At 43.6% G+C, this 26,363-nt stretch overlaps 1 protein-coding gene across 7 annotated transcripts in view; it reads right to left on the reverse strand.

Moving 5' to 3' along the window:
* LOC115193820 (latent-transforming growth factor beta-binding protein 1) overlaps positions 1–26,363 on the reverse strand; it is a 124,584-nt gene that overhangs the window by 91,656 nt on the left and 6,565 nt on the right. For all 7 annotated transcript variants that reach the window (XM_029752869.1, XM_029752872.1, XM_029752870.1 and 4 more), the window contains exons 3-4: positions 23,958–24,258; positions 1,452–1,585 (exon numbers count right to left, since the gene is read on the reverse strand). In XM_029752869.1, the coding sequence (XP_029608729.1) occupies positions 1,452–1,585; positions 23,958–24,258 (435 nt within the window). The remainder of the gene's footprint in view (positions 1–1,451; positions 1,586–23,957; positions 24,259–26,363) is intronic.

The following is a 26,363-nucleotide window of genomic DNA, read 5'->3' on the forward strand; positions in this document are numbered from 1 at the left end:
CTGTCACAGAACTTTCCAAACCCCGGGTTCAGTCGTCCCCAGTCTGCCTCGTGCCAGCAAAGCCATGCCTGGGAGAAATGCCGTGCCTGGGAGAAATGCCGTGCCTGGGAGAAATGCCGTGCCTGGGGAGAAATGCCGTGCCTGGGAGAAATGCCGTGCCTGGGAGAAATGCCGTGCCTGGGAGAAATGCCGTGCCTGGGAGAAATGCCGTGCCTGGGAGAAATGCCGTGCCTGGGGAGAAATGCCGTGCCTGGGAGAAATGCCGTGCCTGGGAGAAAAGTCGTGCCTGGGAGAAAAGTCGTGCCTGGGAGAAAAGTCGTGCCTGGGAGAAATGCCGTGCCTGGGAGAAATGCCGTGCCTGGGAGAAAAGCCGTTCCTGGGAGAAATGCCGTGCCTGGGAGAAATGCCGTGCCTGGGAGAAATGCCGTGCCTGGGAGAAAAGTCGTGCCTGGGAGAAATGCCGTGCCTGGGAGAAAAGTCGTGCCTGGGAGAAATGTCGTGCCTGGGAGAAATGCCGTGCCTGGGGAGAAATGCCGTGCCTGGGAGAAAAGTCGTGCCTGGGAGAAATGCCGTGCCTGGGAGAAAAGTCGTGCCTGGGAGAAATGTCGTGCCGGGGAGAAATGCCGTGCCTGGGAGAAAAGTCGTGCCTGGGAGAAATGCCGTGCCTGGGAGAAAAGTCGTGCCTGGGAGAAATGTCGTGCCGGGGAGAAATGCCGTGCCTGGGGAGAAATGTCGTGCCTGGGGAGAAATGTCGTGCCTGGGAGAAATGCCGTGCCTGGGAGAAATGCCGTGCCTGGGAGAAAAGCCGTGCCTGGGGAGAAATGCCGTGCCTGGGAGAAATGCCGTGCCTGGGGAGAAATGTCGTGCCTGGGGAGAAAAGCCGTGCCTGGGAGAAATGTCGTGCCTGGGAGAAATGTCGTGCCTGGGAGAAAAGCCGTGCCTGGGAGAAATGTCGTGCCTGGGAGAAATGTCGTGCCTGGGGGAGCTCAGAAATCTTAATACCAAGCCGTTGACACTTGTATGAAAAAAATCTAATTCATTTGTGAAACAACATCTTTAATGTGTTTGAGGACTTTGCTTACCACCACAGAATCAATGGCTGGCAAAGTGCCGGAAAGGCCTCAGACTCACAAAATCATCACTCAGTAAACACAAGCTGATTTGACAGCAGAGGTTTGGGACAACGTAGTTCTTCCCTATGAGTTGAGATGACTGTTTTCCAACTTCTCTTGACACATTTTTTGTAAATTGAACCTTTATTTAACTAGGCAAGTCAGTTAAGAACATTAAGTCAAAGGCTTTCATTTCGTATGATGTTAATATCTGTGGGTAGAGTCTTAATAAAGCCAACTGTCAGACCAGTAGCGAACCTTCCTAAAGGGAGGAAGGTGTTCCTACGGAGCTTAGGAGGAGTTAACACAGTAACAGGATGAAGGCGGTGCGCTACTCACCATGGATGGGGTAGTGTTCCCCCGTCAGGGGAATGGGTCTGTCAGGCTGGTGTTGGACGTGCGTCTGGGAGTGTGTGGTGTGTGTGTTGTAGTACTTGGGCTTCAGGACAAACTGCTGGCTACCAGGTCGGCTTCTGGAAGGGAGAAAAAAAAGTAAAACACGGTAAAGAACAATTTCATCTACCTAGCGAGTTCTGAAACGTGTGCCATACAATCATAGGGTTAAATCTGCAACAGAAACAAAAGCAAAGGGTGAAATAAATATTCTGCAGAGAGCTACACTTGATGACTGTATCAACGCTTTGACATTCACGATCACTCCCAAGGCCCACACCTCCTAGGAGAAGATGATGGGGGGGGGGGGCTTAGATCACGTCGGCAGTCATCTCATATCCTCCCACTCCGAGGGACATGAGACAAAAGCACTTCCCAGAAGCCCAGAGGATGAACCTAATCTCTCCTGGTGAGACGGGTGAGGAAACCCAGACACATCCTCAACACTGTGGGAGGGAGGGGAGAGAGGAGGGGGGTGGGAGCTGGTCCAAAACAACGAGACCGCCCTGTAGACCCTCTGACAAGGCCCAGTCAAACATGACACACAGAGTGAAAAAACAACAGGGGAGTATGGAGAGCAGAGTGGGGGGTGAGTGGGCAAGACGACGAGGGGGAGGATAACATAGGATTGAAGTAGGACCAAACAATCCAAAACACAGCCGCGCAAAGCCTCTCTACTCCTAACCACTCTGTATAACGTCCCTCGGTTCAAATGAAATGTGACTGGTTTACACGAGACGAAGAGAAATCTGATCATCTGGTGCTGAGCGATATCGCCAGAGACAGCAGTAGTAAAGTTGTTTGTCCTTTACAGCATAACCGTATCAAATTGTCAGCCGCCGCACTAAAACCACTCAGACACGTCTTGGTCATGGAAACAGAGGTCAAAGGACAAAAATACTATTCTTTTTGTCAGGAGAGAAAAGAGCACAACAGCATAGGCGGTGTTACTAACAGGAAATAAAGGGGGAGGATAAAGAGACAAAACATTGGAGACGTTCAGACTTATCAGAGGTCTGAACAATCTTCATATGCCTACAGGAGACAATGTGCTGGCCAAGAAATAGCTTATCATTAGCAGAGGCGCAGTCAAGTCCCTGTTCCCATAAAAAGCTATGTTTTTAATTTACATTTCATTTCAACAACAGCTAGCTAGAAGCCTTCTTCAAGCTACTGCAATAGTATTGTATTCACATCTAACATAAAATAAACACACCCGTGACAGACTTGTATGATGCCCTCCTGTCCCACATTCAAGTCCTAGCAACAGACAAGACAAGACCAGACCAGACCAGACCAGACCAGACCGGACAGACAGAACAGACAGACAGAACAGACAGAGAAGTTGTCTCTCCAGGCCACCCACGGCTGTGGGCTTGAACTTTACGGTTAACCCCGATGTGATCATCTCATCTCATGTGAGTCTGTCTCCAGTTGACTCCTCCCTCTCACTCACACACACACTATCAAACACTGGAACTTCAAGGAATCTGAGCGGATTCCATCTTGTTTTAGCCTAAGGGGCAGAGTGTGGTGGCGGGGGGGTTGGGGCATCAAGGGCTGAACACAGAGGCACTGACACTTGGCACAGCTTCTCATGTGCCTGCTTTTATCCCCCACCACCACCCATTCATGGAGATAGTACAGGTGCATCAAAGTTGGGACCAAGATACTGAGAAACAGCTTCTAACTCCAGGCCATCAGACTGTTAAACAGTCGTCACTAGCCGGCCTCCGCCCAGTACCCTGCCCTGAACCTTACTCACTGTTTTAGCTGGCTACCACCCGGTACTCTACCCTGCACCTTAGAGACTGCTGCCCTATGTACATAGAGTCATTGAACACTGGTCACTTTAATAATGTTTACATACCGTTTCAAGCACTTTACATGTACACTACCAGTCAAAAGTTTGAACAAACCGACTCATTCCAGGGTTTTTCTTTATTTGTACTATTTTCTACATTGTAGAATAATAGTGAAGACATCAAAATGATGAAATAACGCTTATGGAATCATGTAGTAATCAAAAAATCTACATATATTTTATATTTGAGATATAGAGGATGCCAAGAGTGTGCAAAGCTGTCATGAAGGCAAAGGGTGGCTACTTTGAAGAATCTCAAACATAAACTATATTTTGATTTGTTGAACACTTTTTTGGTTACTACATGATTCCATATGTGTTTTGATGTCTTCACTATTATTCTACAATGTAGAAAATAGTAAGAATAAAGAAAAACCCTGGAATGAGTAGGTGTGTCCAAACTTTTGATTGGTACTGTACATATTGTATTCTAGTCATAGATCATCCTATATAGCTTTTTATTTTTATGGATTATGTGTGAATTGTTTTTTTTATTGCTAGGTATTACTGCACTGTTGGAGCTAGAAACGCAAGAATTTCGCTGCACCTGCAAGTTTGTGTATGTGACCAATAAACTTTGATTTGATTTTGTTCTGTTATTCACTGTTTATGGGTTTCTATGTGATGGCGTTTGATTGGCTGTAATTCCAGTAGCTGACATTCCTTTATGGCCCCTTGGGGGCAGAAAATCAAACACTTTTATGCTCATACAGTACATACCTCCCTTTATAACATAATAGTAGTCCTATATATACACACACATTATGTGGTATGCTTGCTACTGTGTCTATGTGGATTAGCTAGGATAAGGTTGGTTTTACGTAGGAGCAAAACTAAATTGAATTGAGAGAGACTATTTCACAACAGTCCTCAGTTGTCTTTCTCTTCTGTCTCTCTTTCCAAACGGCGATCTAATCTGCAGCGTTTGCCATGCTCAAATGCCTGTCTGATGTACAGTGTTTGAACAAAGGAGAAACATATTCCAGCCCCCCGGGTCACATCAAAGCCCTGCTTGGAGAGCAGACTAAAAGGTGACAGTAATGCTCCCCTTTTATAGAGGGAACATTGCCACACCAACCCTCAAACGGCACCCGTGGTGTAGTGGGAGGGTAAACGCAAGTAAACACAGTTTACCCACTTTTTATTTGCACAACAGTTTACTCACATTAAAAGTATAGGGAGCATGACTTTTTCGACACAACCGGCGATCAAAATTGACCCACCCATTTTTTTTTTACCACTGACTGACAGACTCAAAGTATTCAGACCCTTGACTTTTTCCACATTTTGTTAAGTGACAGCCTTATTCTAAAATGGATTAAATATTTTTTCCCACGTCTATACACAATAGCCCATAATGACAAAGCGAAAACAGGTTTTTAGAAATGTTAGCAAATTTAGATTTTTTTTTTATTAACAGAAATACCTTATTTACATAAGTAATCAGACCTTTTGCTATGAGACTCGAAATTGAGCTCTTGTGCATCCTGTTTACATTGATAATCCTTGAGATGTTTCTACAACTTGATTGGAGTCCACCTGTGGTAAATTCAATTGATTGGACATCATTTGGAAAGGCACACCTGTCTATATAAGGTCCCACAGTTGACAGGGCATGTCAGAGCAAAAACCCAGTCATGAGGTGGAAGGAATTGTCCGTAGAACTCCGAGACAGGATTGTGTCGAGCCACAGAACTGGGGAAGGGGACAATAGAGTGCTGAGTACCAGGCAGTTAGCAAGTTTGGTAGGCTACTAATGACCAGCAGCAGCATCAGAGCTTGGAGAAGCCTAATTACCGTGACTAAACGGTCACGTGGAATTTGACTGCCTTCATGACTCGTGACCGCCGGTGTGTCGGTAATACGGTTGACGCAACAGACCTAGAGAGACCTGAAAATAGCTGTGCAGTGACGCTCCCCATCCAACCTGACAGAGCTTGAGAGGAACTGCAGAGAAGAATGGGAGAAACTCCCCAAACACAGGTGTGCCAAGCTTTTAGCGTCATACCCAAGAAGACTCAAGGCCGTAATTACTGCGAAAGGTGCTTCAACAAAGTACTGAGTAAAGGGTCTGAATACTTACGTTAATGTGATATTTCCAGTTTTTTTTAATTTATACATTTGCAAAAATGTCTAAACCTGTTTTTGCTTTGTCATTATGGGGTATTGTTTGTAGATTGATGAGGGGGGAAAAAACATTTAATCCATTTTAGAATAAGGCTGTAACATAGCAAAGTGGAAAAAGTCAAGTGGTCTGAATACTTTCCGAATGCACTGTATGTCAAACAAAAACCAACGATTGCAAAGTTAAACAAATAATAGAACTATGCACAAGGACTACTTTTTATAATTTCCACACATTTACATGAGCAGTGCAAGAGCCACACATTGGAGAGTCTATCTCCATTCAGAATGGACAACCTGTATTTTATCCTCTAGTGTCTTGTTGATAGTTAGTTTATTTTTTTATCTTTATTTAAGTTAGTTAAGAACAAAGTCAGTTAAGAACAAATTCTTATTTTCAATGACGGCCTAGACAGATTTTTACCTTGTCAGCTCAGGGATTCGATCTTGCAACCTTTCGGTTACTAGTCCAACTCCCCTGATTTCATTGGAGTTCAGAAGGAGAGGGAGGACAGACTGAGGTAAATGTGCACTTGCCAAATAATCTTAGTTGTCTGTGAGAGACATTTTACAGGTCACCAATCAACCAGATTCTGTGCCACCCAGGGCACAGATGGGCCAAGAGAGACTTATCCCAGGGTTACCCTCAACACAGACAAAAGAAACTTTGCGTTTATTTCTCCATCAATAAAACTCAGCGGCTTTCTTTCCCCTGATTTAAATGAGACGGGAACACATGCAGTAAGTACTGGGAGCTATGTGTTAAGCTCTTCCACATGCTCCTAGTTGGCCCATTGACTTTGGCAAAAGGTGCAGCTCTTACCCAAACCATCTCCAACATTGCAATTACCTCCACAGAAAAACAGTGAGGATTAGATTAATTCAATTGGAATTGTTTAAGAATGCAATTTAAAAAGATTGGGTGCAGTACAAGGTCACCTTAGTCGATCTCGACACACACTAAACATATTTTGATGAAGACAATATTGAGCTTAATAAAACTGTTCTACTTTAAAGGAGTAGTTCACTATTTTACAACTTGATGTTAAATGGTTGCTCACCCTAAAAGTAGTCTATGGGCCAAGATAAACTACAATCTATGGTTCAGTTTTTTGGAAGTGATGTTTCAAAAAATGATGTCAAAATCACCTGAAAGCAATTCAAATCAACTTCATATTTGGTTTGATGTTATTAAAAGGTGATTTGGCCATAAAAAAGAAACATGCTCACATTCATAACATGCTCACTTCCATTGATCCTTAGCTGGTGGTGGCTAAACTTAGCTGTAGTTTGTAGTGGCTCTTTAAAGAAAACTGAACTGAACTGGGCCAGGAGAAACTGATCACAGTTTCTTCAGGCCCATAGGCTACTTTCAAGGGGAGGAACCATCTAACATCAAGTTGTAAAATAGTGAACTACTCCTTTAACAGTAAACCTAATCAGCAGCTGTGAACTGATAGTCCCACCTATTCTCAAAAGATGGTCCATGGTTTCCGCATTGGTTGCTTAATGCACCTCTTTTTAAAGGGACATATCAACTATATGGACGATTTAGACTTATAGCATACCACCCACCAATTCTCCTTTCTGCTCTACCCCAGGTGGAAAGATTCCGTTTCATCATTCCTAATTGACAATACCATAACTCACTTAGGCCAGCTAGCCAAGCTTCAGTTGGACTGAAATAGAAGAAAAACAATAGTGAAAACATAAAAAATTTTTTAAAAAAAATCAGGGGAACGTTTTTACAGTCAAGGTTGTCCGTGTACGAGACCATGAATAAAATCCATACTTACTGTACAGAAAGTAATGATGGGCTACTGTTCTTGTAAAGTTCCCGCTCACTAACTTCACCAACCCCAAGGAGCATGGAGGAGATTCTTGGCCTTCAGACAATATCAAAAACATTGGGGTGTTGAAAACCTGATACAAATCACAGTTTCAAACAATTTGCAGGACAAATGATTTCCCTGTAGGGAGAGGGACTGATGGTAATGTGGTTTTCCTGCACATGAAGACTTGAGGAGTGAGGAATGCTGGTATGGAACGAGTGCTGAGGCCAGTTGGCAGAACATGAGCGTCTCGCAGACAACATCCATCAAAGCAGAGATTTGTCATGTTATCCCCTGATTGAGGGGACTGCTGGTCTCAGCCATGCTCTCTCTCGACTGTGATTGGTGAGGTGATACCTGTGTCTCCCCCTTACTCTACACTGCCTACCACAACAGCACTGAGGTTTTTTTGAGGACCTCTGACAGGAGTCTGGAGACAGACAGGCCAACCCACCCAAATGGAGGCTCACTTCTCATACATTTTTCTACAGCTCCAGCTTCAAAAAGGACACTGGGTTGTATTTCAAGACAAAACCAACAAGTTAGGGAACCTAAAGAGTTCAGCACCTGTGCAGGACTGCTTCAAGACATCTCCTCTCATAAAAATTATCAATGAAGACAACATATGCAGAAACATTGTGTCTGGGGCTGTAAGGATTCAAATACACAGGGGAAAACCATCATTTTGCATACCTTAAGTTTGGAAATAATAACCTGGTAAAATATATAAGAGTATATTCTTTCCATGAACTACTTCCAACTTAGAAACAGTATCCAGCAAGTCTGTAAAAACAACTTAAACTACCTACCAAATAATTAGTCATGTGACAATGCCATTTTACTGTTGGCACAGTACACAGGTAGCCTAGTGGTTAGAGCTTTGGGCCAGTAAACGAAAGGTCGCTGGTTCAAATACACGAGCCGACAAGGTGAAAAAAAATGTTGATGTGCCCTTGAGCAAGGCACTTAACCCTAATTTGCCCCAGAGGCGCCATACTACTATGGCTGACCCTGTTAAACAACACATTTCACTGCACCTATCCGGGGTGTATGTCACAATAAAAATGGAAAAAATCACAAATTCTGTATATTCTCAGCAATTCATAACTAGAACTAACTAATAACATTGAATAGAGGGGACTATAGGGCCATTAAAGACTGACTCCAGTGATTTTTGAACTGGTTGTACCTCCGTTTGCCACCACATGAGTCACCTGTTGACATTTTGGTGTCCCTTATCTTACTCTCTGTGAAGCTGTCATTACAGAAACTGAATGAAGTCCTCCGGCGATTTTCTAAAATCTTCCCAACAAGTCCATAATGCCAGCGAAGATGGTTGGAATGGCTGGGAAAGATGTCGGACCTAAAATGTCCACGCGTAGACGAATCCTTCAACTCTAACGTTAGTGAAGGATCTGATAGTACTTGTCATCTGGATGAAACCATCACAGATGCTGAGAATGGAAAGAAAGGTACGATAGCTCACCCTTGCTGTTGTGATGAGTAATATGTTTGCCTTGGTGTAAATGTTTTGCCCTGGTCATCTAAAAACTTTGGGATATTTAGCTTGCTAGCTAGTTTTACAGCTGAATGCAGTCTTTTAGTTGGTTATACCTTGGCTTGCTGTAGTTGCCTTTGCTCGCTAATAAAAGCCAATTATGTAAACAAAGCATGACAATCCAAGTTCTAAAGCAATGGGACTCCCTAAATCTTTCTCAGATTATTACCAATCCCACAAGGTATGACTCCAAACACCCAGAAAAGGCTACTGTCCTCGATGTTATCCTCACAAATAATACACTGCTCAAAAAAATAAAGGGAACACTTAAACAACACAATGTAACTCCAAGTCAATCACACTTCTGTGAAATCAAACTGTCCACTTAGGAAGCAACACTGATTGACAATAAATTTCACATGCGGTTGTGCAAATGGAATAGACAACAGGTGGAAATTATAGGCAATTTGCAAGACACCCCCAATAAAGGAGTGGTTTTGCAGGTGGTGACCACAGACCACTTCTCAGTTCCTATGCTTCCTGGCTGATGTTTTGGTCACTTTTGAATGCTGGCGGTGCTTTCACTCTAGTGGTAGCATGAGACGGAGTCTACAACCCACACAAGTGGCTCAGGTAGTGCAGCTCATCCAGGATGGCACATCAATACGAGCTGTGGCAAGAAGGTTTGCTGTGTCTGTCAGCGTAGTGTCCAGAGCATGGAGGCGCTACCAGGAGACAGGCCAGTACATCAGGAGACGTGGAGGAGGCCGTAGGAGGGCAACAACCCAGCAGCAGAACCGCTACCTCCGCCTTTGTGCAAGGAGGAGCAGGAGGAGCACCGCCAGAGCCCTGCAAAATGACCTCCAGCAGGCCACAAATGTGCATGTGTCTGCTCAAACGGTCAGAAACAGACTCCATGAGGGTGGTATGAGGGCCAGACGTCCACATGTGGGGGTGGTGCTTACAGCCCAACACCGTGCAGGACGTTTGGCATTTGCCAGAGAACACCAAGATTGGCGAATTCGCCACTGGCGCCCTGTGCTCTTCACAGATGAAAGCAGGTTCACACTGAGCACATGTGAAAGAGTCTGGAGACGCCGTGGAGAACGTTCTGCTGCCTGCAACATCCTCCAGCATGACCGGTTTGGCGGTGGGTCAGTCATGGTGTGGGGTGGCATTTCTTTGGGTGGCCGCACTGCTCTCCATGTGCTCGCCAGAGGTAACCTGACTGCCATTAGGTACCGAGATGAGATCCTCAGACCCCTTGTGAGACCATATGCTAGTGCGGTTGGCCCAGGATTCCTCCTAATGCAAGACAATGCTAGACCTCATGTGGCTGGAGTGTGTCAGCAGTTCCTGCAAGAGGAAGGCATTGATGCTATGAACTGGCCCGCCCGTTCCCCAGACCTGAATCCAATTGAGCACATCTGGGACATCATGTCTCGCTCCATCCACCAACGCCACGCTGCACCACAGACTGTCCAGGAGTTGGCGGATGCTTTAGTCCAGGTCTGGGAGGAGATCCCTCAGGAGACCATCCGCCACCTCATCAGGAGCATGCCCAGGCGTTGTAGGGAGGTCATACAGGCACGTGGAGGCCACACACACTACTGAGCTTCATTTTGACTTGTTTTAAGGACATTACATCAAAGTTGGATCAGCCTGTAGTGTGGTTTTCCACTTTAATTTTGAGTGTGACTCCAAATCCAGACCTCCATGGGTTGATAAATTGGCTCTCCATTGATTATTTTTGTGTGATTTTGTTGTCAGCACATTCAACTATGTAAAGAAAAAAGTATTTAATAAGATTATTTCATTCATTCAGATCTAGAATGTGTTATTTTAGTTCCCTTTATTTTTTTGAGCAGTGTAGTATTTTCTGTAATGACCTTAGTGATCACTGTTTAACAGCTTGTGTTCGTAATGGCTGCTCAGTGAAACGACCGGTCCTGATTTGTCATAGACGCTTGCTAAAAAACTTTAATGAGCAAGCCTTCCTTCACGACATGGCCTCTGTAAATTGGTATAGAATCAGCTTGATCCCCTCTGTTGAAGATGCTTGGACCTTCTTTTTTAAAATATTTTCAGTGATATTGTTAACAAGCACGCCCCCATAAAGAAAATTAGAATAAAAAAAACAGGTTCAGCCCTTAGTTCGACCGTGTCTTTGCAGAGTTACTCCACCTCAATCATTGCATTTGGCGAAAGGCTCGGCACACGCATACTCAGGCTGACTGGCTCTTGTTCAGGCAAATGAGAAATAAGTGCACTTATGCTATCCGGAAGGCCAAAGTTAGTTACTTTAAGGAGCGGTCTCTCTCTGTGGGTCTAACCACAAGAAGTTCTGGAAAACGGTTAAAGACCTGGAGAATAAACCTTCTTCCTCACATCTGCCCATGTCCCTTAAAGTAGATGTGGTTGTTACTAACAAGAAGCACATGGCTGAGATTTTTAATCACCACATCATTAAGTCAGGATTCCTATTTGACTCAGCCATGCCTCCTTGCCCATCCCACATTTCCTCATCTCACACCCCTTCTAATGCGACTTGGCCAAATGCTCATCCCTCTTTTTCCCCTGCCCCGCTACAAAGTTTCTCCCTGCAGGCGGTGACGGAGTCTGAGGTGCTAAAGGAGCTCCTTAAACTTCACCCCAAAAAAACATCTGGGTCAGATGGTTTAGACCCTTTCTTCTTTAAGGTTGCTGCCCCTATAATCGCCAAGCCCATCTCTGATCTTTTTAACCTGTCTCTCCTCTTTGGGGAGGTTCCCATTGCTTGGAAGGCAGCAACGGTACGTCCTTTATTTAAAGGGGGAAGATCAAGCTGATCCTAACTGTTATAGGCCTACTTCTATGTTGCCTTGTTTATCAAAAGTGTTGGAAAAATGTTTCAATAATCAACTGACTGGTTTTCTTGATGTCTATAGTATTCTCTCTGGTATGCAATCTGGTTTCTGCTCAGGTTATGGATGTATCACTGTAACCTTAAAGCTCCTCAATGATGTCACCATTGCCCTTGATTCTAAGCAATGTTGTGCTGCTATTTATATTGACTTGGCCAAAGCTTTTGATATGGTAGACCATTCCATTCTTGTGGGCCGGCTAAGGAGTATTGGTGTCTCTGAGGGGTCTTTGACCTGGTTTGCTAACTACCTCTCTCAGAGAGTGCAGTGTATATAGTCAGAACATCTGCTGTCTCAGCCATTGCCTGTCACCAAGGGCGTACCCCAAGGCTCGATCCTAGGCCCCACGCTCTTCTCAATTTACATCAACAACATAGCTCAGGCATTAGGAAGCTCTCACATCCATGTATATGCAGATGATAGTCTTATACTCAGCTGGCCCATCACTGTTTTTTTTGTTAAACGCACTACAACAAAGCTTTCTTGGTGTCCAACAAGCTTTCTCTGCCCTTAACCTTCTTCTGAACACCTCCAAAACAAAGGTCATGTGGTTTGGTAAGAAGAATGCCTCTCTCCCTACAGGTGTGACTACTACCTCTGAGGGTTTAGAGCTTGGGAGTATGGCTAGACGGTACACTGTCCTTCTCTCAGCACATATCAAAGCTGCAGGCTAAAGTTAAATCTAGACTTGGTTTCTTCTATTATAATCACACCTCTTTCACCCCAGCTGCCAAACTAACCCTGATTCTGATGACCATCCTACCCATGCTAGATTACGGAGACATTTATAGATCGGCAGGTAAGGTTGCTCTCGAGCGGCTAGATGTTCTTTATCATTCGGCCATCAGACTTGCCACCAATGCTCCTTATAGGACACATCACTGCACTCTATACTCCTCTGTAAACTGGTCATCTCTGTTTACTCATCGCAAGACCCACTGGTTGATGCTTACTCCCCCTTATCTGAGATATCTACTGCAGCCCTCATCCTCCACATACAACACCCATTCTAACAGTCACATTCTGTTAAAGGTCCCCAAAACACACACATCCCTGGGTCGCTCGTCTTTTCAGTTCGCTGCAACTAGCGACTGGAACGAGCTGCAACAATGAGAGCTGACACACCAGGTAGACACCACATGTACCACAATACTATAAACTGTGCATTCATAAAGTATTCACACCCCTTGACCTTTTCCACATTTACTTGAGTTACAGCCTGAATTAAAAATTGATTAAATTGAGATGTTTTGTCACTTGCCTACACACAATACCCCATAATATCAAAGTGGAATTACATTTTTCGAAATTCTAACAAATTAATAAAAAAATTAAAAGCTGACATGTCTTGAGTGAATAAGTACTCAACCCGTTTGTTATGGCAAGCCTAAATAAGTTCAGGAGTAAAAATGTGCTTTACAAGTCACATAAATTGCATGGACTCACTCTGTGGGCAATAATAGTGTTTAACATGTTTTTTTAATGACTACCTCATCTCTGTACCCCACACATACAATTATCTGTAAGGTTCCTCAGTCGAGCAGTGAATTTCAAACACAGATTCGACCACAAAGACCAGGGAGGTTTTCTAATGCCTCGCAAAGGGCAGCACATATTGGTAGATTGGTAAACAAAAAAAGCAGAAATGTAATATCCCTTTGAGTTATTAATTACACTTTGGATGGTGTATCAATACACCCAGTCACTACAAAGACACAGGCGTCCTTCCTAACTCAGTTGTTGTAGGGGAAGGAATAGGTATTTTTTTTTATTCGGTATGCTTGTATTCGTTAAGGACTGGGGAGTTTTTCCGGATAAAAAATAAATGGAATGGAGCTAAGCACAAGCAAAATCCTAGAGGAAAACATGGTTCAGTCTGCTTTACACCAGGCACTGGGAGATGAATTCACCTTTAAGCAAGACAATAACCTAAAACACAGGGACAACTCTACACTGGAGTTCCTTACCAAGAAGACAGTGAATGTTCCTGAGTGGCCGAGTTACAGTTTTGACTTAAATCTACTTTAATAAAATCTATGTCAAGACCTGAAAATGGTTGTTTAGCAATGACCAACAACCAATTGGACAGGGCTTGACGAATTTTGAAAATAATAATTGGCAAATGTTATAAAATGCAGGTGTGCAAAGCTCTTAGAGATTTACCCAGAAAGACTCACAGCTGTAATTGCTGCCAAAGGTGCTTCTACAAAGTATTGACTTAGGGGTGTGAATACTTACAGTATATACATGAGATATTTCTGTATTTAATTTTCAATAAATTTGTCAATCTCAACAACAAAAAATGTACTTTGACATTATTTGGTATGGGTAGATGGGTTCTAAAAAAATATTTAATACATTTCTGAATTTAGGCTGTGACACAAAATGTGGAATAAGTCAAGTGGTATCGAATACTTTCTGAAGGCACTGTATGACAAGGTCTTTACGATATGCCCTTGTAGAGTAAACTCAGTGAACCATATCACCCCTATAGGTCACTGTGCAAAATATGGAAGCTATACATCAATGGGCTTTACAACTGGCAAAGTACTAGGCCTCTGACTTGTTCAGGTGAAATAATCATTTCATTATCTATATTCTAAAGCTGTAGATATACAGCTTTGTAGTAGTTTCATAACCATCTCTCCTCTAGAGCAATGAAGTGGGCAACAGCATACGCATGGAGAAGGAAGGACTGGTCAGAAGTCTACATTTCCTGGAGGGGGAGAATGTGAAAATAGACGCCATTGTCACCGACAGACACCCTTCGATCCAGAAATACCTGCAAGAGGAACATTACTATGACTCCTGGCATACAACAAAAGGTGTGTACATGAAAGGAACTGTAATTCCCAAGTGAACATCATCAAGTAACAATAGCCTTCTAACAGGTGACATTAGGTAGGACACTATTCATTTCATGTTCAGGGATGATTAGGTCAGGGCATCGAAAGAACAAAGAGCATTCATATTCTCTAAACTGAAGCAGCGGCACCCCCAGTGAGGCAGCCCTCCCGTCTATCCCCGTCTGTCCCCCGGTGTAGTGGCAACTGCAGCCTGTTGAGTTGCTATTGAGCTTTAAGTGGCACTTCAGTCTTCCCTTCACCTCATTTAACACCTGATTTACTTAACATCTCAATAGGTGGTCCAAGTCATTACATAACGCAAGTGAGGGGGGTGGCCCTCCTCTTTTGTTCTCTGTTGCTCCTCTTTGTCCCTCAAGCAAGGGGGAGGGAAGTTGACATAGATTCCCATCACACTAACTCCTTGAATGTCCTAACTTCTTGAAGTTTGCAGTTGTGTCAAAAAATATATATATATATATATTTTGCCCTAAAAAAATGTTTTACCCTTTAGTGTATGTACTTTACTGTTTGTACTTGGGATATCGCTTTTCAACAGTCAAAGTAAAAAAAATCATTGGAGAATGTCTTTCAGTTTGCATAATGACAGCTTCCCAGAGAGTAAGATAAGGACACCATGTCAACCGGTGACTCGTGTTGGCAAACAGAGGTACAACCAATCACGGTCAGTCAAGACAGGTGAACCGTAAACTCTCAAATTGATTAAATCAAATTTTATTGGTCGCATACACAGATTTAGCAGATGTTATTGCGGGTGTAGCAAAATGCTTGTGTTCCTAGATCCAACAGTGTGGTAATATGTAACAATACACACACATCTAAAAGTAAAAGAATGGAATTAAGAAATATATAAATATTAGGATGAGCAATGTCGGAGTCCGGAGTGAGTGTGAGTATGTATGTGTGTGTGTATATATATATATATATATATATATATATATATATATATATATATATATATATATATATATATATATATATATATATATATATATATAAATATGGTGGGATGTATAGACATTATGGACAGTATGTGAATAGAATATGTAGTTTTTACTATACGTATCTGTAGAATACGTAGGATAGAATAGTATACATACAGCAATCTTGGAATAGGATAGTATTGACTAGAATACAGTATATACATATGAAATGAGTAAAACAGTAAGTTAACATTATTGCCGTTACCAGTGTTCCATTATTAAAATGACCAGATTAGGACGGTTCAACAATGACGGTCGGTCCACCTCTGGTGGAGTCATTTTTGACTGGATTGTTATTAAGAGATTGTGTTCCAGCCAAAGTGTGCGTCAGAGGGCTGCTGCAGTTTAAAAATAAAATGACTGAGAGTCCCCATCCCTCTGGGCTCAGTGCCAGCAGGTAAAAAGTGGGCTACAGTGAAATAGCTCACTGTGAGGTCTGAATTTAACGCCTCATTAAATACCACAATAAAGGGACTGCAACATCGCTCAGCAGCCCCAGACACACAGGGGGAATTATTCATTGTAGCAGTCAAATTCAAAAATGGGGTTTGGAGCATAGACACAATAGCCGGCATAGGCGGCTATCCAAATAGCTTTTCTACTGACTCAAGTTTTTTTTCCTTCGGTGAGACTTTGAGTTTGCATGCATTGTGACCTCTAGCCAGCATGGGCCTCACGTCGCTTTGCGTTGAAGTGTGGTGAAAATAGGCAGTAAATCTATTTGAGCCGGCTCTTCTGGCAAGTGTGGAGGTAAAAATAAAAGTAAATCGGAATAGATCTATGTATACTCCTCTGTTTGGCCAGCTGCTAGCTTAGGAAATGACTGGCAATTCCCGTCTAATATTTAAACTCCAAACGGGATATGATTGCCCAAGGGCTGGTTAGAGGCATATTTCACATCATTTATCTTTCCAAATAGGTCAGTAATATACAGTGGGCCCTTCTACTGAGTGTGTATTTGCCAGAGCTTGCCTGCAGTCACATGTGCTCTGAATTCTGATCATACAGTAAGACTTTATTAAAGATAAGCAGTTTATCGCAGGGATGGAAACGTACTCTGAGAGATAGCAGAGAGATTGTTCAAATTAATCTAGAGCACTATCCGGTGTTAACAATGCACAAAATAATTACTAATGATAATTTCTCTCTTTACAAACAGATCAATTCAAATGCTAAATGAAAGTAACCTGCCACTGCGTAAGTCATCTGAAAATTGTCAATGGCTCCACACAAACTGAGAAAATACCCAGAAAGCACTTTATATCAGGAAAAGTGGATATCTGAGGGAGCAATGACTTCTTTAAAATTCTTTGAAATGGGGGAATGCAAATAAAAATGCATTTCGATCTAGATTCAAATCGACTATAAAATCCCCTAATAATAATCTCTTACGTCAATCTTGACCACAGAAACCTGGAAGGGCACAATCAGCTAATCTGCATTTTAAATTGAGGGGAAATTAAATGAGAGGCTATTTTCATCTTTACAAGGCATGACTGATACATTTCAAAGGCCAGAGAGAAGGCCTGGCCTCTCCAAGAATAATCATTGTTTAAGGAACTCCAGGAGAGATTACCAGGCTTCCAACAATCATGCGCTGGGAAATCTAGGAGGGAACAATCTGTCACATGGGCAGTCCCTTTCCTCTTAAAGTAGGAAGCCATGGCTAGGGAGAAGGAGAAAGCACTCCACTACCGCAACCCAATGGCTGCCTATGAGAGGCCGATTTCACATGGAACTGTGAATGCATACCACTGGGACTGGATGGGGAATCCCATAGTTGTGACTAGATGGCGTACAGCTATGGCCGGAAGTGAATTTTCGTAACAGGTTAGGAAAGCATTTTAGCTAACCCTAACCTAATTTTCCTAACCTGCTACGAAAAAGACACTTCCGGTCGTAGCTGTGTACCACCTAGTCAAAACCGAGTCCCACCCATGATAATTAAAAAATGAAACCAGGCCAAAGTTCACCCTGCCTAAGAGGGTGAACTTTGAGGGTGAATATTTATACTGGTAGTCTAATGAGAGCCAGGGTATGTATGAGGAAGCCCAGTCCTCTAGGATGGGCCAGGTCACAGGAAGAGAAGGTTTCTGTTGATGTTCCGCCCGGGAGCTCAGTGGAGGATTCATGTGGGGTTGAAGGTTGAAAGCAAAGGGCAATGCTCTTCCTGTCTGATTGACAGTCCATGTGCTGGGATCCCAGGCCTCACCGGGCCCCAGCCAGGCCACAGTGCGTGGGAACAGAGAGAGGGCCGCAGGGTGAGGTGAGAGACAGGAGGAACAGTCACTCTGCACACAGCTCATATCATAGCCCATCCACAGGCCCTCTGGCACAGTATAAATAAACAGAATGTGATAGCTTTGTAAATAGCCCCCTCTTTCCAGCATCGCTTCTTAAATAGCCATCCTGTTTTCGTATGTGAATACGTGTGCATGTCTGTGTATGAGAGTGACAGAGAAAGTATGTTTGATGTGTATGTGTTAGTGCCTTGTGTGTGTGTATGTGAGTGAATACTATGTACAGTAAATGTGTATGTGAGTGCGTGTGCGCGTCAGTGGTGAAAACACTTCAACCCCTACCACTCTCATCACTCCCCATTCCTAGAATAGAAGGGGGTATCTCTTTACCTCCTCCCCAACGACGAGAGGTGAGAGGTCAGGGTTGGGCTGGTCTCTCCCTTGCCCAGCTCGGCTGACTCTAAATAGTCGCCCGACTCACAGCAAAGCTACCTTCTTAAGAGGCTCCCTCTCAGGAGGCTCTGACCAGCCACTAAGGTATGAGTGCGGTCCTCCAACCACAACACTGAAACAGAAGCCCTCTGTTGCAGTAAGAGTGCCCCACAGTAGACCTTTCTTCCCAGCCACTGCAATTCCACCATCAGCAGCAGCAGAGGTAGAGAGAAAAAGAACGGACAGATGTGTTCTCTCTGACACTATAGCCTGCTGCTTGGGAGATAGAAACCAGCTGGTCACGTGCACACATTAGAAGCTCTGGGGTGGAGATGGGTCTGAGAGGAATGGGTGCAGATTTCCAAGAACACAGTATAGCAATTTAAGCCGGTCTTCTCTCATGGGCATAGCTAAAGTTTCAGTGACACAGAAGCCTCATCCACTCTCTGTTGCGCTTCTCATCTCTTTGACTTAATCCACGAGGCTGGCTCTATTCTGAACAGGAGGCTGTAGACATCAAAGGGCTACCTGTTGAGGATCTTATCCCGGTATTGGGATTCATTGTCATGTGACCATGGCGGGGAATTCAAAACTGCAAGAGTAATCATTTCAAAAAATCAAATAATCAACTATTTTCCTCCATTTGAAAGATATATCTCCTAAATCTAACCACGCTGTCCGATTTTCAGAGGCATTACGGAGAATGCATAAAGTTAGGTTATGTGAGGAGAGTACATTGACAATAGCTGCGTGTAATGTTTAGCCAATTCAAAGAAGGGCATCAACAGACAGAAAACTAGCTAGAATTATGCACTTACCTTTGACAATCTGCATCAGATGACACTCATAGGACATTATGTTATACAATACATGCATTTTTAGTTCCATCAAGTTCATATTTATATCCAAAAACAGCATTTACAGTCGCGGTGAAATTCAGAATTTTTTTCGGCTCGAATGCACCCAGTGAATCCAGCATTACAAATCACGGAATTACTATTCGAAAACATTGGTAAATTATAATATTGTCATTCAAAGAATAATATATTATCATCTCGTAATTGCTACCGAATGGCCAGATCTCAAAATAACTTTACTGGGAAATCACATTTTGCATAAACTGGGTACTATGCTAACAACAATAAGCTATATGCTAAGCTAAGCTAAGCTATACCGTTAGCATTAGCATCATCTAATATCGATAATAACATTCTAAATATCCCCTTACCTTTGATTATCTCCATCAGAAGGCGCTGCCAGAGATCCCAGGTCCAGAACAAATGTGGTTTCTTTTGACAAAGTTCATAATTTATGTCCAAATAGTTAGCGTTCAGTAGGCTCCCACAAAATGAGGTGGGCAGTGTAAAGTCACGTCGAAAAGCTAAAGAAAACCTAGTAAATAATCTATTTACGTTTGTTTAAACATGTCAAACGTTGTTTAGCACTAATCTTTTGTTCCATTTTTAACGTGAAACATCAGTAAACATCAGTAATATTTTCACACAACCTATCAAGTGTCTAGAATAAACGATAATGACAAAGGCACTCTTCTCAGATTCATGCGCAGGCGCAAAAAATGAAGTGATGACGTGTCAACTTGTAAGCTTTCTAATTCGGTCTGTATTCATGACAGATGCTTCCAACAACTTTCTAAAGATCGTTGACATCTAGTGGAAGCAGTAGGAGTTGCGAACTGAATCCTTTCTCACTGTGGTATCTTTAAAACAATGACACTAAATAGTACAGTCACAAAATTCTCATTTTTTTTAATCTATTTTTCACAGGTTTTTGCCTGCAATATGAGTTTTGTTATACTTACAGACACCATTCAAACTGTTTTAGAAAATTCAGAGTGTTTTCTATCCGAATGTGTTAATAATATGCATATCCTAGCTTCTGAGTTGGTGTAGGAGGCAGTTAAAAATGGGCACATATTTCTTTCAAAATTCTCAATACTGCCCCCGTGGCCCGTAGAGGTTTTAATAGTCAGACCAAACAAACACAGGTAGTACAAGGATGGTTTACAAAACAATGACAAAAGGAAGAGGATTATCACATGGACGGTGTGAGGTCAATGGGAGGTCAATGCTTTGTTGTGACTGGAGCAGACACTACAAACACGAATAATATGTTTGGGGTTATTTGGGTAAGGGGGCTTTACAATTTGTAGCAAGGAACCATCCAATCAGAACCATCCAATGAGATTTAAAGGATTTCTACCATCTGATGGCATGCATGAAATGTTGTTACTCTGTCAAATAAATACAATGGTGTCTACTGCAGCTAAGCTTTAAATATGCCAGCAAGAAAGAGCTGAAAAGTCAGGGTAGACGAAGAGAGGGAAAGGGAGAAGTTATAAACATAAGATCTTATTCCAGTCTCAACAAAATATCTGGCAAGACTGGGTGTGCTGGCAACGGCTGTGTAATTAAATAGAAGGAAAAAAAAACGATTTCTTTTCACTGTATCCAAGGAATGGTTACAAGAGCCTGGTAGTCTGAAATATCAGAGTGAAGATCTTGCTTATTTCTATATAAACAGATCATTGACAGGGGGTGAACCTGTGCAGTCTCGGCCTTCAGCACTCAAATTCTCTGGCCACACTCACACACTCCACCACCGGCCCCTGCTACCATTCCAAGTCCTCCCCACGAGAACCGGCACACTCCGCTCTACCGTAATGAACCCGGTGAACTTCAACAGAGCTCGCTCATAGTCTATCAGCACGACTGTGTCAGATGAGAGAGCGAAGGAAAGAGAGAGGGCGAAGGAGAGAGAGAGAGGGCGAAGGAGAGAGAGACAGAGGAGGATATCCACATATGTCAGTGCTCTGTTGCGGTTAGTTGATTCTCTGATTCCTTGATTGACTCAATAACAAGACCCAGCACCTTGCACACTTGGAATCTGGAGCTCACCCCATTTGATTCATTTGGTTCCAGTGGGATTCTACTCAACTGCTGCTTGGACACCGTTTCCATTTTTCCATTCTTACAATGAAAAACCAGGGAGAGGAGAAATAGCCAACTTCCTGGGTGTAACTAGGAACATATTGGCACCACAAAGAAATTCCTGCGTTACACATACATCGTAAAAAAGGACCTGGAAACATCAACACACTCACAGCAAGTCTGTGGCTCACACTGCAAGAGAGTGAGAGGAAGGAGGAAGAGCGCGTCATCTGTCCAAACCTCTCCCTCTGAATCAGTCACTCTCCCCACAGGTCATTCATTCCTCATCCACCCAGCCCCAACCCCAACCCCAGCCCCAACCCCAACCCCACCAACAGATCAATACAAGCTTTGCCTCTGAGTAACAGGGGGGGAATTTGTGTAAGGGTTAGTGTATGACCAGTAGGAAATGATTAATAATGGCAGATATGATTCATGTTTGAAATGGGGAATGTTACTTAAAACTGATGTGGGCGGAAGACACATGGCTCTGCAGGGGTTTTCTCTGAAGGGGGGGGGGGGAGAGAGTCATTACTTGACCCACTCCAACATCGGGGCATGTCATTCTCAGAGTATCCAGCACTTGACATGTTTTCCGAGGCCTGTCAAAGGGTCAGGTAACTGAGAACCACAGGGGCAGGAGTTCAAATAGAGCATAGCCTGGCCTACTCCATGGGCACACCATACAGTACCACTGAATAACAGTGTTGACCATAGAGGTCCCATTGGAGTAGCAGAGATATACATGTAGAGCCTAATTGCCATCACAGTTTACATTATGAATATCAGCGAATAAATATCCTTAAACCTTCCTGCTCTACTGTAATGTGGGCATGAATAGCATACAGCAGGACAGGTGTCACGTTTACTTATTAAAACCAGCGGCTTTAGGAATAAAGGAGGCTATAGAGCCACCTGTGCTGCCCACCTTTGCTTCACTCTTCTCGTTAGTCTTTTTACTTCCCCTGAGTGAATGAAGTAAAAACGGCATGTAATTTCCCTCTGACTGCACGGAAGATCTTGGCCCCTCAGGCATGACCAGTAGTGTTCCTCAAAGTTCTCCTGTCTGGAATGGACCAGATTCTCTACTCCCGCAGCCGCTGGCAACACACAAGCATGCACACCACGCATATATACACACACACAATTTTCTGAGCTCTAAATCTCATCTTCTCCCTGTAAACCAACAACTCCAGTACTGCCAGAGCCCAGTCCAGACCTCTTCAACCCCACTTTGATAAATGATGGGGCAAGACGCTTCACAGCACAGCAGGTTCTTACACTTAGCCTAAATGACTGAACCAACAACCGCATGATACTACACACCCTAAGCGCCATTGATATCTCTTGCAATCCAGACACAAACAAAACAAACACGCCAGACACAAACAAAACATTGGTACAAAGATCCTATAATAACCATAGCATAGGGGTTAAATAAACTAGAGTGATGCTAACAGGTTAATCCATTAAGTTACATCACTGTGGGAATCTGACCAATGAAATCCCATCAGTAAAGGAGCCCCATTCCACTGCCCAGACGACCCTCTCTTTGATGGGATCAGAAGGCATGTGTCATCTGTAGACAGGGTCAGAGGCTTCACTGAAACCAGCCATTGGTCCAGTCGTCCATTTATCACACAGGACACTCTCTCTCGGTTTAAAGAAAAATACAGAGCATTATCTGAAATCTCTTGAAACTGCACCGCAATTTGACACATTTAGTAGAAATACATTTTTTAATAGTATAAAATTAAGCCTTTATTACTCTTTCCCTGCATAGCTAACTGATCTGATTATGAATGATTGACCTTGAGATTATTTTTTTCTTCGACATATCAGATGACATGTTCCTTCTCTCTAATGAATGATGGGGGAATAGCTCTCTGTGAGAAATAAGCCCCAGTGGAAATTGAGAGCAGCTTTTGAGCACACAGATCTGGGAGCAATTACACCGCCTGAGAAACGCATAAAACCTCAGACGTTTTACAGCGAACGCACGTAGAACACAGCACATAAAATGGATTCATTAACATTTGAAATATCATTCATCAATATCAGAAGTAAACAACCCCTGCCAACATTTCTTGGACCCGATGTGAGGAAATTCTGGACATTTCTATCAACACATTGCCCCACATTCAAGTGAAAACAGAGATTTACTCAAAGTCTGCATTCATTCTGATTACTCTTGACAAGACGAGGGCCTTGCGCCACGTCCAATGTGATTGCACATTTTCCAACAGTCTACTGTAGTGACAGGCAAAACAAACCGACAGCAGCACCGTTTCAAATACAGTACATTAAAAATGCTCTAAGTGATTCAACCCATCACACTAATGGATGGTGATAATCAAACTATATTTAGATGATAAACAACAATAACGCAATCAAACCAGTAGGAGGAAGTGCAGTCTTAAGAGCGCTGTGAAAACTCTCACAGAGAAGAAGTTGTTTTCACATGACCCCAATCGCTATGGAGAATGGGCTGAGGCCTCGCTGTCCTCTCTGACACCGTGTGGGGGCACCAGCAGAGTGCCTGTACGATTATTTACAGATGAGCCCTCCGACCAACTCAAGCTTTGTTTGACAGTATGCACCACTTCGACTCCACTACTAATAAACTGTGAGGAGCGTGAAACAAAAACAGATTGGAAGAGAGTGATGGCTTAACCAAACCATTTCAAGCATTCTCATATATACAATAAATGGACACCAGTGGGGGTTGTCAACCACATGCTGCAGCTGAAGAGAGAATACTCACTGCTGGGGCCGGACAAGGTGGGGGGACTGTTTGACGGTCAGGGTCATCTGAGCCATGTTGCTGACAGGGACTGGGGCATAACCCTGCTGGGGGATGGGCACCTGCTGGGGAATGGGCCTCCGGGGCACTATGCTACGGCCATTGGTGTGTCCATTGGTGTGGCCGTTCCCTGGCTGCGCTGGGATGGAGGAGGTGGGCTTGGTCTTCTGTTCACATGCCTTGCCATTGAAGCCTAGCTTGCAGACACAGAGCTGGGGCCTCAGACACATTCCTCCATTCTGGCACTGGGGCAGGCAGTTGGCTGCAGCACAAAACATAGGGGGGAAAAGAGAAAGACAGAGAGATTAAGACGGCAATGTGTACATTTTCACACGGGCGCACACTCCAGAAGCAGACATATCCCATGTTAAATGCCACCTCTATGACGTTGTCTCAGGGAGCACTTTGGTAGCTACACTGAGTGTAAAAAACATTAGGAACACCTTCCTAATATTGACTTGCACCCCCGTATGCCCTCAGAACAGTCTCAATCCGTCAGGGCATGGACCATACACAGTGTCGAAAGCGTTCCACAGGGATGCTGGCCCATGTTGACTCCAATGCGTCCCACAGTTGTGTCAAGTTGGCTGGATGTCCTTTGGGTGGTGGACCATTCTTGATACACACAGGAAACTGTTGAACGTGAAAACCTCAGCAGCGTTGCAGTTCTTTACACACTCAAACCGGTGCGCCTGGCACCTACTACCATACCCCACTCAAAGGCACTTCAATCTTTTGTCTTGCCCATTCACCCTCTGAATGGCACACATACACAATCCATGTCTCAAGGCTTAACAATCCTTATCTAACCCGTCTCCTCCCCTTCATCTACACTGATAAAGTGACGTCAATAAGGGATCATAGCTTTCACCTGGTCAGTCTATGTCATGGAAAAAGCTAATGTTTTGTACACTCAGTGTATTCTCAGACATTTATTGAGGAAACTCAGAAGGATTCATTTAGGTGCCATAGAGTCATTACTCAAACCAGAAGTAATGTACAAATTAGGAAAAAAGTATCATGAATTAATGCATTACCAAACATGTTTTTCTTTCTTCCTGGTTAACAAATACAGTACTGAGCATGCACAATAAGCTTTCTGTCCTGCATAAAAAAGGGACAGGATTAAAAAAAACAGACAGAATCTAAATGCCTAACAATCATAGTGAGAGAAAAGTGTTCCCATGCCTTTCTCTCTGTCATTATTAGCAGCCAATGTAAATAGCAACTCCATGGTTCCCCACACAGGGAATATATCCCCACCCATCCCAAAGCTGAGAGTTTGGTGGTGCTTTACTCAAGCAGAGGCCTTGCAATCAATGACTGGAGTCCCTGGTGCAATGACATCATGTGCGGTGTGTTGGGGCATCAGAGAGAGGGACTGTGTGTGTGTATGTATGTATGTATGTATGTATGTATGTATTTGGGGTTTTCTTTGAATTAGATACAGGATACCTGCAGGTCACCTGTAATTACATTGGGCTCTTCTCTCTAAAAGGCACCAGACTGGGGCGGACATTTTTGAATTACAAAGCATTTTTCAACCGCATGCACGCACACACACACACACACACACACACACACACACACACACACACACACACACACACACACACACACACACACACACACTTTCAGCTGAGCCAAAATTCCAGTGGGCTACACGTGTGTGAAGTGTGAGAGGAAAAGGCTAAGTGAGAGGTCTCTCTCTCCCCAGCCCCACAGGGTCCCTGAGGGGGGTGTTCCTACACCACACTCCTCATTAGCTCCTTTTGATTTGTGAAAGTGATCAATGAGAGTGAGAGCAAACGGCAAGTCATGCACCACCCAAGGGCTTGAAAAAAAAAAAATCCCTCTCTCTCGATGGGCACCTACAACTGGTTCACCACCGGCTCAACGCTTTCTCCACCCCACTGAGCTATTCAGACACGAGACCTAACGAACGCATGCTGTGCAACAAGCATCAGGGGACGATTACATCACAGATCACTCCTGCTGAGTTACGTTTTGGTTTCTACATAGCCCACACTATAATTTTCCATTCTGGGGCGCCTTTTTTTAATTTATTTTCCGAGTAAGGTAAATTGTTTTCTTTTTTCGCCTATGCACCTTTGCGGGACCTGAGTGAGGCTGCCATCTGTTTGTGAATAGTTCCTCTCAGGCAGAGGTAGGGCTACCCAGAACGCTGTTCTGTGACAAGGGCACGGTATAAGTGATGCCGATTTAAGTGTTAGCTGGGGAGGGGGAAAAAAATCATTCAAAGTGACATTACACTTTGATGAAACTACAACTCGGCTGACTCATAGGGAGCGTTGCTGGAGTCTGCAAAGGTCTGTCACGGAATACAAAAATTTATGTGTCTGTGTT

Source organism: Salmo trutta, chromosome 5 (assembly GCF_901001165.1).
Source record: "Salmo trutta chromosome 5, fSalTru1.1, whole genome shotgun sequence".
In the NCBI taxonomy this organism is placed as follows: domain Eukaryota; kingdom Metazoa; phylum Chordata; class Actinopteri; order Salmoniformes; family Salmonidae; genus Salmo; species Salmo trutta.